Genomic DNA, 17,735 nt, shown 5'->3' on the forward strand with positions numbered 1-17,735 from the left:
TCGAAAAAAGTTCTCAGTGGTAGCACGGAGTCTGGAAATGTGCCCGGTATATGGCAATAGGTTCACCACCTATTACATGGGACTTACAACATAAATTGTGAAAAGTGGGTGTACACAGTGGCATTACGTGCCATAATGTGCACATCTGCCTACCCCTTCGGGGATTAAAGGCGTGACGATATGAATGAATGAATGAACATATTTATCTCAAAACTCTTACAAAATCAAAACATAGTCATCAAATCTTTGAAACTAAAATACCAATGGCTCCAACAATCAACTCGAGGAACGCTAAAACCCGATCCAAAGATGTTAATACAACAGTGAATCTCGCGCATGCACGGTGCGCGGTCGTGCGCGCATACGTAGAGCTACGTTTTTTGTGTCAAAAAGTGAACTTTGCACTATTAAAATTACCGGTAAGTTTTCTTATGTTGATTATTTCTTATTATATTTTATTTCTAGTGACCTTTTGATGTTTTTTAGAGGTTTTATTATGTAGTAATGTATAGGTTTATAGTTTTTTACTGTGGAGTTGGAAACCGCGTACTAAAAAACTGTTATCCGCGTAGGCTAGCTGTTTATAGTGACTCAAATTTAATTATTACCTACTAGCTGCCCGGCAAACGTTGTTTTGCCTTATAAATTACTAGTGATTCGCATGGGTACAATGGTGATATATTATGCATGTATTATACATATAAACCTTCCTCTTGAATCACTCTATCTATTAAAAAAACCGCATCAAAATCCGTTGCGTAGTTTTAAAGGTTTAAGCATACAAAGGAAAATAGGGACAGAGAAAGCGACTTTGTTTTATACTATGTAGTGATTTCAAGAAAAATTAAGGGTAAACAACCCTTATCACTTTTTTTAGGGGGGAAAATCATCCAATGACTTCTCTCGCCTTGGGCGAGGCGAGAGGGAGTGTCAAACTCTTACTGACTAAAAACCACCCCGTTCCTTCTCCTGCTTTTCGAGCCGGAGCCCCGGTAAACCCGCTAGGTAGTCCGCAGCTCCGGAACCCTTATCACTTGGGTATGGTAAATAGATAGTGACCGATTCTCAGACCTACTGAATACGCATATAAAATTTGGTAAAAATTGGTAAAGCCGTTTCGGAGGAGTACGGTAACTAATATTGTGACATGGAAATTTTATATCTATATATTAATACGTGATGCAAAAACTTTGGACCCCTTTTTACGAAAATTGCGCGGACGTAGGAGCATAAAATTTGGTACCGTACACTTATAGTTTATGTGTAGGAGAAGTGCAGAACGCTAATATTTTTCAAAAATAATGCTTATAAAGTACATTAAATCAATAAATACAACAAACGATCGTATTTGACAAAACGTCAAAATCGACAGACATTGCGATGATATTCTCATGTCTCATATGAATAGAGTTCTCCTGTTATTCAAATTCATATATTCCGGCGCATCATGCGCCGGAATATATGAGTTGCTTACCATCAGGTGATCTGTCGGCTCATTTGCTCTCTATTCCATGAAAAATAAACAGATAAACCAAATTATTTTAACAAAAATACATCATGCTTCATCGTTCTTAAAAGAATTACAATTCTAAACTCTTAAGTTATGTACATTTTAAAGCTACAAGTTAAGTAAGTACAGTTATTCTTACGCGAAGGTATGTAAGCGCTGTTTCGTAACTTAACCATTACTTAGTAACTTGGCCGCGGTTTTAAGTTAAACAATTATAGGTAGGTAACTCGAAGGACCATCGCCATGGTGATTTGAAAGGCATATTGATTGTTTATTAGACAATTATGGAAAAATACGTGTGTTGATGTCGTGTGAAGAGGCGGGTAGAAGTATCTATAGCTTTCTGGGGGGGGGGGGGATATCATCAAATGAGTCCTCCCCGTTTTTTTTATGAAACAAGCCGGTAATCAAAGACGTATTACCTGATGGTAAGCAATCGCCGCCGCCCATGGAAACTTGAAACACCAGAGGCGTTACAAGTGCGTTGCCGGCTTTTTGGGAGTTAGGAATTTAAGGGTTGTTGTTCGGGAAGCTGTGCATCGAAACTAGTAGAGCTTTTCTTAGAATATTTACGTAAGTAAACCGTTGTTTTTAGTTAATTCACCTTTTCCTTTTATTAAAATTAGTTTTTTTAAGTAGAAAAAATTAACAAATTTCTAGATGATTTCACAGATGACCTAGGTTATTTTCTAGATTTTCCTGTTCATATCGTGTTTATGACTACAATCTTAGACTTTTTTTTTCATTGTGTAGTAAAATTAATCTTGATAGTTGATGGTAGAATAAACAATGGGCATTGTTAAAAAAAATACCTTGTGTTTTTATTGAATTTTTTGATAATATAGACCATTTAAAGAAACTAATTTGAATATTTTGATAAAAGGATCAGAAACCACTTCAAAAATATTTTTTTTAAGATTTTCCACTTTTTGATATGGGTGACGTCATCATTAGGCACAGAACGATAGTATCTGTGCCATAGTGTGGTTGCATTAAAAAAGTACAACTGTCAATAATAGCTGTCTGAATAGAACTGTCAATAATAATAACTTGACTTAAGAATTTGACTGCCAACGTCACGCCTTTTATCCCCGAAGAGGTAGGCAGAGGTGCACATTACGGCACGTAATGCCGCTATACAATGTACACCCACTTTTCACCATTTGTGTTATAAGTCCCATGTAATAGTGGGTGAGCCTATTGCCATATACTGGGCACATTTCCAGACTCCGTGCTATTACTGAGAAATTTTCGAAAAACCGAAAAAAAGCCCAGTAATACTTTGCCCGACCCGGGAATCGAACCCGAGACCCCTTGTTCGGCAGTCGCACTTGCGACCACTCGACCAACGAGGCAATCCATATCGGAAACTCACAAACACTATATAAAGATAATGGTAAATATCCCGTTTTAAGTTCTAATGATATTACAAGTGACCATGTCAGTTTAAAAACTTATACAATGTGATAGGGGTGAGACTTCTAACCCGTTAAGGCTGAGTACTACATCAAATTTTATCGACAAAAGTCTGGGGTCGAAGGGGTCGAATCCCCTCCCCCTAAAAATTATGGCTATTTAAATTTTTTTTTTTACTTTTTTTGATATCAAAGGTTATATGCGTCGTAGAAAAAAAAACGACTAACGGTAGCTAATAACCTTGGCTAACTAATTCATTACTTTTTTCATGTTTGATAATGTTTTGGTGAGAAAAAAAATCTTTTGTGAATTATTTTTACCGAAAAAATCACTATTTTTCAATATTTTCAATTAGGGGTTCAACCCCCCATATTATTTTTTTTGTCGATAAAATTAGATGTAATACTCAGCCTTAACGGGTTAGAAGTCCCACCCCTATCACATTGTATTATGATCTATGTTTGATAACTAGATTAACTAACGTATACATAGATTGTTAAAATCTTTGATGATGGGTTGCTAAAGATGATTATACAGAAACCGAACTAAATTAATTATTACGTTATCAGCTTACTCACGTAACTGTTTGACGAGGAACTCGACTAGTCGCACTTGCAACCACTCGGCCAACGAGGCAACTTACCTATTAAAACTTTGACTGCCAACAAAAATCTGTTGAAGCCCAAATTGTTCCCTAGCGCCGGTCATTTTTGCCCCCGATGGCGTTTAATGTGTTGAAGCGATACTTTAATGGAAAACTACCTATGCTTCTTGAAATAAACAATCAATTTTTTATGGTATAAACCGGTAAACGAGCAGACGGATCACCTGATAGGTAGTAAGCAATCGCCGTCGCCGCCGCCCATGGACACTTGAAACACCAGAGGCTTTACAAGTGCGTTGCTCGCCTTTTTAGGGTTAGGAATTTAAGGGTTGTTAGGGAATCGAGGATTGGGAAGATTGGATCACACAACGAAACACAACGCAAGCGTTGTTTCACGTCGGTGTTCTGTGAGGCCGTGGTATTAGTCCGGTCAAGCCGGCCCAGCAGTGCCGAAGTATGGCTCTCCCACACCTAAACTTACTTATTAACATTTAAATAAATTACGTACCAATCTTTCCACCAAATTAAATCTTTCCATAACATTATAAATATTAAACGAAAATTACATTTAACTGTTTTCCATAAAGTATACCTACTTTCCAATGCCATATTTCCGTTATTTTCCATCCATGAATAACATTGCATGGTCGCGTTCCAGATTCGAACCGCGTAGGTCAGTGTTGCAAGAGATGATAAATATTAAAACTAAAGAGTTCGTTTGTTTGTTTGTTTGAATTAAAAGTGATAATCTCCGGTTTGAATTAAATAACAATTATTTTGTGTTGGATACTGAATCCATTGTGCCACATTGCGCGTAGAAACCCCAACGATCTTTTTTATTTTTTTTTACGTTTAATGGGTCGACGTTTGGCCGCTATCTCACCTGATGGTAAGTGATGATGCGGTCTACGGTGGCACGTCTGCCCATAAGCAACCTATTCACTCGGGCCTTGAAGACACCCAGGTTATACCCATTAGGAAACACAGACTCCGGCAAGGAGTTCCACTCCCTACGCTTCGTGCAGCAGACGCCTCGCCTAAAGACCTCGCGGTCGTTGACCAACCCGTTTGCTAGATGCTGTAACAATACTCATCGACCTGACACTTCCACAAGCTATAAAGACCACAGAGGACAGGGGTGCTTGGAGGAGGTCGTAAAACGACCTTCAGTAATGAAGAGAACAGCTGAGAAGAGAAGAACTTAGTCTATTCATCAGGACATTACAAAGGAAAATAGAAAATTGTGCAACGCAACGTCACGCCTTTTATCCCCGAAGGTGTAGGCAGGGGTGCTCATCACGACACGTAATGCCGCTATACAATGTACACCCAATTTCCACCAATTGTGTTATAAGTCCCATGTAATAGGGGGTGAGCCTATTGCCATATACTGGACACAACTGAGAAATTTTCGAAAAACCGAAAGAAGTCCAGTAATACTTTGCCCGACCTGGCAATCGAACCCGAGACCCCTTGTCCAGCAGTCGCACTTGCGACCACTCGACTCTGCGAGGTAGATGTGTGTGTTTTAGGTGACTCTTACTGACTGAACACCACTCCGTTCCTACTCCTACTCCGAACCGGGGCCGTGGTAACCCGCTAGATGCACAGCGTCGGTAAATGTGTCTAAGGTATCATTATAGCTACATTACCCATAATTTGGGTTCAATGACTAGAAAGTGCAATTTCCAATGCAATTTAAGCAATTTGCATGAAAACAAACTGCACCCAGTCATGAGTGTGATGAACTGATGACACTTTAATATGTAACTGCCTATTTTTAGGGGGGAGGGAAATCATCTACAGGCTTCCCTTACCTTGGGTGACGCTGCCTCGTTGGTCGAGTAATAATTTCTCAGTAGGTAGTAGCACGGAGTCTGGAACTGTGCCCAATATGGCAATAGGCTCGCACCATACGTTGCCGGTCTTTTGGGAGTAATACCACGGCCTCACAGAAAACCGACGTGAAACAACGCTTGCGTTGTGTTTCGTTGTGTGAGTGAGGTTACCGGAGGCCCAATTCCCCCCTTCCCAATCTTCCCCATCCCCATTCCCGAACAACAACCCTTAAATTCCTAACTCCCAAAAAGCCGGTAACGCACTTGTAAAGCCTCTGGTGTTTCAAGTGTCCATGGGCGGCGGCGATTGCTTACCATCAGGTAATACGTCTGCTCGATTACCGGCAAGTCCCATAAAAAAAAAAAAGTTAACCAGATAGGAATTCCACTCCGGACGAGCCGGCCCATTCGTGCCGAAGCATGGCTCTCCCACGCGTGGGAGGCATCTCAAGCGTCGCCACGCTTGAAAGGATTGAGATTTTGGATTAGGATTAATTAAGAGCAAAGCAATAATAAAATTGTCTATACTATTACCCCATAAAATCTAATGATGCATTCATAATCATTGCGATTCTCTAAAAATAAGTATAATCTTAACACACTGTGTATCTAAATTAACTATTACCTAACTAAACCATTAACTTTTTAATAAAAGTATTGCCAAACAAATAATAATAAAATCCGTGTGAGTTTGGCATTTCGTTCACTGTAATAAAAAAATGCAGAATCATGCAGTTTAATGTACCTACCTACTTGCTTTCATCTTTAGCGGGCTTACTTTCTAATGATACATTTTATTTTTTTAAACACTAGTCTTCAGTCTACTGCTTCGCTCGTGGTAGTTCCCTATTTGAACTCATTATCACCATCATCGTAGTGCATTCTAAAATTGTCATTAAGCCATTAATGGTAGCCATCAGACCACCACAGATGGGACCCAGCAGGGCTGATGCCGACCCGCAGCTGCGGACTACCTAGCGGGTTACCGGGGCTCCGGCTCGAAAAGCAGGAGTAGGAACGGGGTGGTTTTTAGTCAGTAAGAGTCTGACACTCCCTCTCGCCTCACCCAAGGCGGGAGAAGTCATTGGATGATTTTATTCCAAAAAGTTTTAATCTTTAAATGTGTTTATTTATTTATACTATAGAGTAAAACGTTTCTACACTAAATTATTACGTGTTCCCAAATTGGCACAGCAACCTAGAATGGGTTAATTGTTTTTGTGGCGTGTGGTTAGGCAGAAACCACACTATTTACCTAAATAGTGTTAGGATTGTAAACTTCTTTAGCCCTTTGGCTTTTTCAACATTCCTACCGACTGTTTGAACGAGCTAATCTTCGAAAATTTATCGAGGAAGGTTTATAGGCTAAAAAACATCACACTATAATCAATAAGAACCGAGCAAAGCGGTTAAAACCGCGCAGGAGTAGTTAGCATTTCATCTTTATATATATAATTCTTCTGTAAGTGTGTATGTCACTGAACTTCTCTTAAACGACTGGACCGATTTTGATGAATTTTTTTGTGTGTGTTCAAGGGGATCTGAGAATGGTTTAGATTCACAATTTTGTCCGCTGGACAATGTTTTTTTAATAAATTTTTAATTTATTAGTAGTTGTTGATTTTGAAATGTTTTACATTGGATCCGACTTTTCAAATTAAAGACGTGTAGACAGGACGTCTGTCGGGTCCGCTAGTATTAGTATATTAAAAAATATACCTATGTTTGTAAAGTCAATGAACTTTTAAACAAGAATAGAAATCCATAGATTACATAGACATTCTAAAAAAGTCTAGTATAACAGTTAGTTTAGGTGAAATTCCGTCAAAACATACCGATTACATTCATTAGAATTTTATTGCCTATATACAAATATTACACACATAAAGGCGATTTAGGTATTTTCTATAAAAATAAATGTTTATCTATGTGGATAACTTTTATTTGAATAAAAAATTGTCTAGACGAAATGTTTGCGCGTGCATATCTTAAGAACGGGTGCACTGAAATCTGATTGAATAATTCATTTTGGTCGTGTTTGTTTTTGTCAAGATGAGAATTTTCTTGAATAAACACTATTATTATAAATGCGAAATATTGTGAGTTAATTTGTTTGTATGTATGTTTGATACTCAATCAAGTCAAAACGGCTGAAGGGATCGGAATTAAATTTGAAACAGGGGTATTATAGTCTAGAATAACACAAAGGATACTTTTATCCCACAGGAACGCGGGCGAAGCCGATGGCAGAAGCTATTTCATAATATATGTTAGAACATAGGATTCCTAACTTACTATAAATAAAATTCACATTCCTTTATACCACATTTATTTTTCTTCTCCTCTAAGTAATAATATCTCCTGATTTATTTCGTTGCGGGATCCAAGACAGTCATTCATGTCCCTGGGACGCGCCGGACTTCAATGTTCCGGTGTTTTCATGGTTGTATCTACTGTAGATCCTGGCTTACAGGAGTTGCAGCGGTATGGGAGGTTGTGGCAGGATTGTCCCAATAAAAAAAAATATTTATACCGAAGATATCAATAAATAAAGTGCTAAGTATATAAAAATCGTTATGATTACACATAATCTAAGGGTACATAATATACATACATACTCTATGTACGATGACAAGACCTTCACACATACGAGCTATATAAAGTAAATAATTGCTTCGTACGCACTACATGAGTACAAAGGTTAAGCAAAACTGGTCGCGGTTGATTTCTAGATGGGTCAAAGTCGCAATGTCTTATTTTATGGTTTTAGCCGGAAAAGTAACAAACGGATCTCATGAGGGTAAGCAATCGCCGCCGCCCATGGACTCTTGAAACACCAGAGGCGTTACAAGTGCGTTGCCGGCCTTTTGGGAGTTACAAGAGTTGTTAAGGCATCGGGGATTGGGAAGGTTGACAAGGTGGTAATTGGGCCTCCGGTAACCTCACTCACACAACGCAATCATTATTTCACGTCGGTTTGCTATGAGGCCGTGATACCTATCACTTCGAGCCGGCCCATTCGTGTCTATTTGTCTAATAGCATGTATAAGAACAGACTAATTTTAGTAGGTACCTAACTAGTTTTAGTTTGGTACTAAAATTAGTCTGAGTAAAAATATTTTTTCATTTCATTATAGTGTCTACCCAATTCTAGACAGGATCTTAAATCTCACTAGCGCCATCTGCTAAACGCAAAAACGTTTTTCTCTTTAAGTAATTATTATCAAAATGTAATGTACTGAATTATTCACATTTTTTATTAATATACTGTCTCGTTGGTTGAGTTGTCACGAGTGCAACTCTCTGGTTTCTCGGTTCCGACAAACTGTCACTGGACTTTTTTCGGTTTGTCGCTTTCTCAGTAGTAACACGTAGTCCGGAATTATGCCCATTCGTACCGAAGCATGACTCTCCCACACTTGATATCGAAAAATACACCTCCACAGTCACAAACAGTCAGTCACTCAGCCACCACTGCTACCAGCAACGGAAGAGTTACATTAAATTGATATCTTATGCAAATACACAACAACCGCACATTAAGCTACCCGATCCCATAAACCCTTCAATGAATATTCAATCTTATTTACAAAACCATAGAGTTGGAATTGTATTAAAATAGTTTCATATTTCTGGATAGTTTGACTTGCGTGTGGTTCTGGACGCCAAAGGTCATTGCCCTTTGCTTCACGGATGCTTAAGAATCAAGCATATATAAGGCACAAGGTTATTGACCTGTTAATTGCGCAGGAGTCGATTATAGGCTTAATATGCAAATTAGATCGTGTGTTTACTTAAAATGTATGATAGACGATAAATAATACAATAGACTCTACAATATTGTCACGCCTTTTATCCCCGAAGGGGTAGGCAGAGGTGCATATTATGGCATGTATTGCCACTGTACAATGTACACCCACTTTTTTACAATTTATGTTGTAATTCAAATGTAATAGGTGGTGAGCCTATTGCCATATTCTGGGCACAATTCCAGACTCCGTGCTACTACTGAGAATTTTTTACACACTTTACACTGTACACTTGTACAGTACACTGCTTTGGTTCCTACCGCTATGCTGCGGACTACCTAGCGGGTTTACCGGGGCTCCGGCTCGAAGGGCAGGTGTAGAAACGGGGTGGTTTTTAGTCAGTAAGAGGCTGCCCACTCCTTTTCGCCTTGTGCAAGGCGGAAAAGTCAGTGAATGATAATCCACCGTTAAAAAAAAGAAAAATGAAACACCAGTCTGATGGTCTGAATGGTCGATCACTGAACAGTGCGAGAGGGACGGAGCTATGTAGGTTGTATAGCTCCGTCCCTCTCGCACTGTTCAGTGATCGACCATTCTGACACAATTGTAATAGCAGACTAAACCCCCTGCTCCGGAGTAAGATGAGAATCTACTCAAAGACCTCAAAATCTGTTTTTAATAACACCAATTTTTCTTCCATTTCTTTAAATACGAAAATAAGTTAAGAATATCTTTCCAATACCTAAATAATATCTAATGATGCTTGAAAAAATACATTCGGGTTCATAATTTGCATTCGATGGACCACTACGAAAACAGATTGGTAGAAAAACTATAAATAACAGCCTATTACACATTATGTGTGGAAGATTTCTTCGCTAGTAATTTTCCATCTATAAATAGTTGCGTTCGATTCTGATGTAAGGTAAGTAACGGTAGATTATAAAGAACTATAGCCTCTGTTAGCGGATTCGCCTGTGTTCTCGTGTATATTTTAAATTAGGTACTTACCCTTAAAAGACTGATGACTGTTGATGAAGCGAAAGAGGTATGTCTGATTCGTAGCGATTGGCGTTCCATTGTCTCTGCCTACCCCTATAGGCGTGAGGTTATGTATGTATGTATAATTAGTAGAATGGAGAAAATTTTTTAAAGTGAGTAGGTACCTACATAGTCGGATTTGTTTATATCAAAACTTTGTTAAATAATTTTAATAAGCTAATGCCCGTTTATAGGTACCAGCCTCACTTAAATTTTAAGGACCCTTTAAGTTAAGATAAGTAGTAAATAACGACATTTTGGTTTACTTTTTTTTATGTTAAATGAGCCGACTTTTGACCGCTATCTCACCTGATGGTAAGTGATGATGCGGCCTACGATGGAGCACGTCTGCCCATAAGCAACCTATTCACTCGGGCTTTGAAGACACCCAGGTTATAGCCATCAGGAAACACAGACTCCGGCAAGGAGTTCCACTCCCTAGCAGTTTGCACAAGGAAGCTTGAACCGAAGCGCTTCGTGCGAGTGGGTGGGATATCCACCATGAAACGGTGACGCCTCGCCGATTGTCTTGTGGTTCGATGATGGAAAGGACTGGGAGGAATCAAGTTGTGCAATTCCCCCGCACACTCTCCGAAATGTATCCGGTAAAAAACGGAAAGGCTTGCGACCTTGCGCCTGTGTTCAAGGCCGGGCCTCCACAAGCGCATCAACATTGATGAGCTTCTTGGCACGCCTTTCAATGTGTTCGAGCGCACCAATCTATAAGTGACACATTGTTTTACGGGGGGAAAATCATCCAATGACTGCTCCCGCTTTGGGCGAGGCGAGAGGGAGTGTCAGACTCTTACTGACTAAAAACCATCCTGTTCCTACTTCTGCTTTGAGCCGGAGCCCCGGTAACTTATATATACGTTGTTCGCAGCTCCGAAAGACATCTTATTCTTAAAATACATTCTGTCATTTCAAAGTCAAAGTTAATTTATTTCTCACTAGTGGTCGCCTAATGGTCGAAATTCGACCATATACGATTTAATTTACAATACCACTTAGCATACGTTCAAGAATAATTTTTATTTAACTCAAACTCAAACAAACTCTTTTATAAAACTCTATTCATATGAGACGTCAGAATATCATCACAATGTCTATTGATTTTGACGTTTTGTCAAATACGATCAGATACTATGCATGTGTGTGTAATGTTTTATTTATTGATTTAATGTACTTTATAAGCATTATTTTTGAAAAATATTAACGTTCTGCAATTCTCCTACACATAAACTATAAGTGTACAAAATTTTATGCTCCTACGTCCGCGCAATTTTCGTAAAAACTGTTACAGAGTTTTTGCTTCACGTATTAATATATAGATTACCTAATATAGAACAAAAAAAATGGCTGACTTTCAGTTCATTATTCTAAAATCAGCTGTATTAGCATTAAAATAGAGTTCATAGTCATTTAAAGGGAAATAAGATGCATTTAATATAAAATTATTATTCATAATATTGTTATTTAAAATAAGAACAAGAGCAAACTAAGTATTGACTATTCTGTGGTATCAGAGCGGTTGAACTATGATCCTTATCTTTATAATCATATGGTTGATAGTTACTTAACAACTATTTGCGTTCGTTAGAGTAGGTAATAGGTAGTTAAGTGTGAATAAAGGTAATTATTATGTAACGATTTTGAAGCTTACAGCTCAAGGTATAATGTTCAATGTTGATCAATGCCATTTTTTTAAGATCATAATAATATTTTGGTTCGAGTACCGGTAAACCAAGTTTTCATATTTGAACTTTAAAACAGCTAGGTTAAGGTTCAAAATTTGTTAGCAAGTAACAGGTCAAACATTGCATAGAGTCAATGAAGAATTCTTTACTTTTTTTTAATTTGGACTTTAGTCACAGAATAATAATAATAATACGTCCGCAAGGCAGCTTGTGGCGAGCTGTTGGGCAGTGGCGACCCTACGGACCTGACTCCCGGGAGAGGCCCTACTTTTTAACTCCGGTTAGTACTCGTGACTATCCGGAGTGGCCTCTTACTTCACTCTTGCCTTAATCGGCTGGTTTGAGTGGAGATTCGCAAGAGTGGAGTTGCCTTCAGCTCCACTTGGGGGAAGGACGTATCTCAGTAAGATGCTGGTAGGGGTCTTGACCGTACCTACTCCCGGGATTGCTCTGATAGCCGTGGGATGCCTCTCCTTCCTCAAGCAGCTCAACGTATGTTGCTCCCCTTGTCGCTACATGCTAGCGGCCGTTTCAGGGGATCCATTATTGAGTTTGCGAGTCACCCCTGCCTGTTTATCCGTATTTTTCAATATTGGTCAGGGGCAGGGGCCATAGTATTGTCCATCTTACCTATTATGACAGTCCATAAAAAAACCCAATAATTTTCCTCCATATTGCACAATAGTCCTGCATCAACTGGGGATTGTCCTTTGGTGAACTTCCATAGTGCATACAGGGATAATCGCCGGCTGATGTCCCATTACATTTAGATTAAAATTGTTCAACGGGCCTCTGCGAGTTGGCTTCGGCCCCTCGTACGCCTTCCAAAGGTCCGGGACCATGTGGTCCCGTGATATGTAAAGAACATACATAATAATACCTAAGTAAACAGAAGCACCACTTCCCGTAACAATTCAAACTTATAAGAGACTCTTGCTACTAAGCAACAAAGTTCAATTCAGCTCGCATAAGCACTCTTTACCTTTTTACTTTACCGAGATATTCACCTATTGTAGTACATAGTACATAGCACAGCTTTAGTCGTCTGTCGTCAAGGTAGCTCAGTTATTCAGCCTCTTGTTCACCTTCAAAAAGGTCTTTTAAGATTTCAGGGTTGTCTTAATAAGCCACTGTGCTCTCAGAATTAATGGAAAAAATATTATTAAAAAGCAAACTGCAATGAGTAATAAGTATGAGTAAACATTAATAAAATTATGACAAGTGCTCATGCTTATAATAAGGTACTAATAGATGTACTATTAGATGTCTAATTTTTATTTTAATGTCCGTCTTGTAGATTATTTTAAAATAGATATCAGACAAGTATTTTTTATTTTCTTTCGGAAACAAATACCGTACTTTCGAAGATGTATCGATTACGAAATAGGTATCGCGTGACGTCACTTCTAAGCACATTTTATAGGTACGTAGAAATGACGTATTTGCTCCCACTTCTAAACTTTAATTCGTTTTAACTAAGTATTGTTATCTTATATGACAAAATAAAAAAATACGTACGTGTCTCATATTTTCATTACCTAACTGACGGACTAAATACATTTTTGATTTTCATACCCCGTCATCATCCCTATTAGAAAATTCTCATAAACTACGTACTTAGATCGTATTATCCGATGAATAGTGTATCAACAACTGCGTCTGTCAATAAACAAGACTGTCGAACAAAATTAAATACTTAATTTTGTCAAAAAAACCAATAAAATAACGAATAAATATCCTTTTACGAACACAAAAACACAACTCTAGGGACCTATTAGACACTTGGTGATAATAAAAAGAACTTGCAAACTCGTTTTTTATGTAAATAAATATTTTGTTTGAACACAGTAAGTACCTACCTACTTGCACTACGTAATTCGTCTTGTAAGTCCGGCTTATAACGCTTGTAGGTATTTACACATACTTTTAAAATATTTTAAACTTAAAAAAAGACATAAAGTAAATGCTGCTGATTATTTAAGTTTGCAATGAATAAATTAGGATTTTAAACGTACCCTAGCTTAAATTGTAATCTTTTGTTTACATTTAAGTTTACAATTATGTTTGAGTTTTTTTTTCTTGTTTCTTGTTAAGTATGGAAAACGTTCGCCATAAATAGTGTTGGGTTAATAGCCGGATGCTTTAAGTTATTATCGATTATAATCCATTAATAGCCATTAATAGCCTTGCAATGGATGATAACCCTGCTATTAATGTATACTTAGAAAAATAAATGCTTTTTTTGTTTTATTGTAAAATCTGTGGGTGTAAACATAAATTGGGTGCGTGTACGCAGTGTGATTCAACATATTGTTATTCTTTTTATTTATTTTCACTATTTGTATATGAAAAAGTGTTAATAATAAAATAAATAGGTACACATTTTTCGGGAAATTCAGTTTTGTTAATTTAGAGATCCAGTACTATAAAACCGGCCAAGTGCGAGTCAGACTCGCCCATGAAGGGTGCCGTAATAGTAAGTAGATAGAGAATATGATAAAAGTTGTAAAATAACTTGGTTTTACATAGTGTTTGTATGAACGACAAAGTTATATTTGCGGTTTTTGAAAATGTTTTATTTCTTAAAACCTAATACTTAATGATATCTGGTTCAAACCAATTTTCGTTGTTAGTTTCTATTGAAATCTACAGCATATTTTATTTTTTTTAGTTTTCTCACTCTCTTATTTTAAAAGTTAGAGGCGAAGCGTCTAACTTTCAAACGGTTGATTTTGACGAAAAATGGTTTTAAGAACCTTAATGTCTTTTTTAAAGACCTATCCATAGACACCCATCACGAGCTAATACGAACGCACACGCTAATCGTATTAGCCAAATGATATTAACCGGATTATTATCATTGCCCAACACTAGCCATAAAGTTAGACAATATTGTACCTACCTACTGCACAAACAGACCACATAAACCACATATTATTATGAGTTCTGTACCCTTAGTTTTTGATTTATGACTTACGTTGAATGAAAACTAAACGTAACGAACAAATGAACCAACCAAGCAGCGGCCTTAGTACGAGTTAATTTTCTCCTGTGATTTTCTCTAATGATAGTTCCGATGAACCGATCAACCACAACGCCGAAAGCGCTTTCATTTCTTTCTCGTTAATAAACGTAAAACAAACTCGTACTAAGCCCTCTGTTATGGCTCTGTACTATTGCTATTTTTTTTAAATAGATTCCACAAAAACCCATTACACGCTTTGCCCGAATATTCTTGTAATTGAACCAAAAAGTTATTTAACTAGTCAACAAAGTAGTCAGCTATTTTTTTCACAATGGACCAGAAAATTCTAGCTTGATTAAGATTTCCCATAAAAACAAAACAATTCCATTGCCGGCGAAACTGGTTTTTATCCAAAACAATGTGTATGGACATAGACCCTGAAAACTCGAAATGATTATAAAAATACCGGTTCTACTAATTTCACAAACATTTTTTTCGCGTTGAGTCATTTAAATACTATCTCGATCTATTTTTAGCTTTTACTCGCCATTGATGTATTTAAATGAGTAGTTTTTTTCGGGTTTTTTGGGCCATTGCAATCAATATTATCAGCTGCACGTGTAAATCTGGCGAAATGTTTGTCTCTTATGTTGAAATAATCATTTTAAATGTGATTAGCAGAACACTAGCAATTTTTTGTCTCAATCTAAAATCAAGGAAATGTTTGAAAATAATAATTGCGTTTCGACGACGTTACAACCTGTCTGTTTTAAGTTTATTCGAAGACAACCTAAGATGAAGTAAACATCATTTTTTATGAAATACAACATAATCAACATTTTTTTAAGCATTTTCCTGTTAGCCTATTACCATGTTTTAACACAAGGCTAAAAGTCCAACGAGAACGAGACAGTCAAACCTTGAAAAAATTAAATTGTTCTTGTCAAAGCGTCAAAGCAAAAACGAAACGAAACTTCAATCAGTTGTATTGTAACAGTAACTGTCCTTATGTCATTTTCCGCTCCGATTTCCGAAGAGCGCAAAGGTTTCTATTTTCTAACAAGAAGTTTCTAATACAAACTTTCTAACTGGTACCCTTTGCTTCTTTCCAGGATTTGAATTCGAATATTGAATATCGTGAGAATAACCAAAATGGCTGACCCATCGCAAGTTCGCTCGTTTTACGCGGGCAAAAACATTTTTATCACTGGAGGAACTGGATTTGTTGGATTGTGTTTAATTGAGAAAATATTGCGATGTATACCAGATGCTGGTAAGATTTATCTGCTAATGAGACCCAAGAAAGGCAAGGAGATAGCTGACAGACTGCAAGAATTCCCCAAAAATCCGGTAAGTTAAAAGTTTTGAAGTTACTGTTATAAACTTAGTTTCAAACGAAATTAAGTTCGAAATAGTTGAAAAAGTGTAGTCTTATACATGTAAAATTAATAGTTTTTAGTTTATTTCCAACTAAAAAGTCATTGAAATAAGTTATAAGATGGTGTTTATTTTAGAATATTTAAATTCCTAAATAACTAAAGTTTCTCTTACTTATGAGTCATGCCATCAAGGCATAACATTTTAAAAGTATCTTGTCAGCAAATATTTTTCATACAATACCTACTTACTTATTATTCAAAGCGATGCCATTATGTTTTGGATAATTTTAATATATGTAATAATATTTTCTTGTAATATTTTCATATCTGTTATGACCTATAGTATATTTGATGTCTGATAAAGGTCTTAAAAAGTGATATATTTTCACATATCAGGTACATCATACTAAGACCCAGAACAATACTGGTGGCACTTAAAATTCTATCCTGGCCATATTCTCCTTTAATTAACTACCTAAGTCTTGAATTCTACACAAATATTATATCAAAATCTACAGCATAGCTCTTTTACAAACACACTGTCATACAGACAAACTCAATATTAGTATAGACAAGCATTGAAGAGGCTACCGACATCAATTGCATCATTCCTCTAAAAAAGTAGACAAAAAACTTTGTATTTCACAAAAAATGTATTCATAGTGTTCTTACATAATATTGGAAGGAAGCAATTGCTGTTTTTTAATATCTACTCATAATAAAAGAAACATCAATTTTAACGACAGCGATTATATTACACTTTGGAAGTTTAAAAATGTAATGAAAGTAGTTCAAAAAGTAGCTTCAGCGTGCAAAAGTAAAAATAACATTAATAGCTATCAAAATTAAAATCTATCAAAATCTTTATAAAAATCCATTGAAATCTTGTTCAGCAATTTATGATTGTCATAAATAACAAAAAACAACTTGCGTGTGTCTTTCCAGGTCTTTGAAAAGCTTCTAGAAAGCAACTCGACTGACATATTTAAGAAATTAATCCCCATTGCTGGTGATGTCGGTGAAGAGAACCTCGGACTAAGTCCCCAAGACCGTCAGACTATCATAGATAATGTGAATGTGGTGATACATTCCGCTGCTACCCTGGACTTTCAGGAGAGTTTGAGACCAACAGTTAATATTAATTTACTCGGAACCAGACGAGTTATGCAGCTGTGTAAGGATGCTAAGAATTTGAAGGTAATTATTGTGTTTATAATTGTCATAGAGGCCCGCTTCTCTCGAGGAGTACCAATGGCAAGTACCAATATGACTTTTACCGAGTAACATGTATTGTATTCTACGATTATTTAGACACCACTGACAAACGGTGAATGAAAAAAAACATTGTGAGGAAATCTGGGCTTATAATTTCTAATTAACTATAAGTTTGAAATAGTCAAACGGCATTGAGCAAGCGTGGTGATAAATGCTCAAACCTTCTCCATGTGAGAAGAGGCCTTTGGTCAGTAGTGGCCACTTATAGGCCGTTGATGTGAAACAACTTTAATATAACTAGTGTCTAAAAGTAATACCATC

General features: G+C 37.0%; 1 protein-coding gene and 1 long non-coding RNA gene across 2 annotated transcripts in view; one reads left to right on the forward strand and one right to left on the reverse strand.

The window, feature by feature from the left end:
- The window catches only part of LOC126912025 (uncharacterized), a 166,943-nt gene that overhangs the window by 18,647 nt on the left and 130,561 nt on the right, over positions 1-17,735 (reverse strand). The gene's annotated exons all lie outside the window — the stretch shown is intronic.
- LOC118280219 (putative fatty acyl-CoA reductase CG8306) overlaps positions 285-17,735 on the forward strand; it is a 29,122-nt gene continuing 11,671 nt past the window's right edge. The window contains exons 1-3 of the mRNA XM_035600110.2: positions 285-419; positions 15,933-16,170; positions 17,145-17,396. Of these exons, the coding sequence (XP_035456003.1) occupies positions 15,973-16,170; positions 17,145-17,396 (450 nt within the window). The 5' untranslated portion in view covers positions 285-419; positions 15,933-15,972. The remainder of the gene's footprint in view (positions 420-15,932; positions 16,171-17,144; positions 17,397-17,735) is intronic.

This window comes from Spodoptera frugiperda, chromosome 21 (assembly GCF_023101765.2).
Source record: "Spodoptera frugiperda isolate SF20-4 chromosome 21, AGI-APGP_CSIRO_Sfru_2.0, whole genome shotgun sequence".
NCBI lineage: Eukaryota > Metazoa > Arthropoda > Insecta > Lepidoptera > Noctuidae > Spodoptera > Spodoptera frugiperda.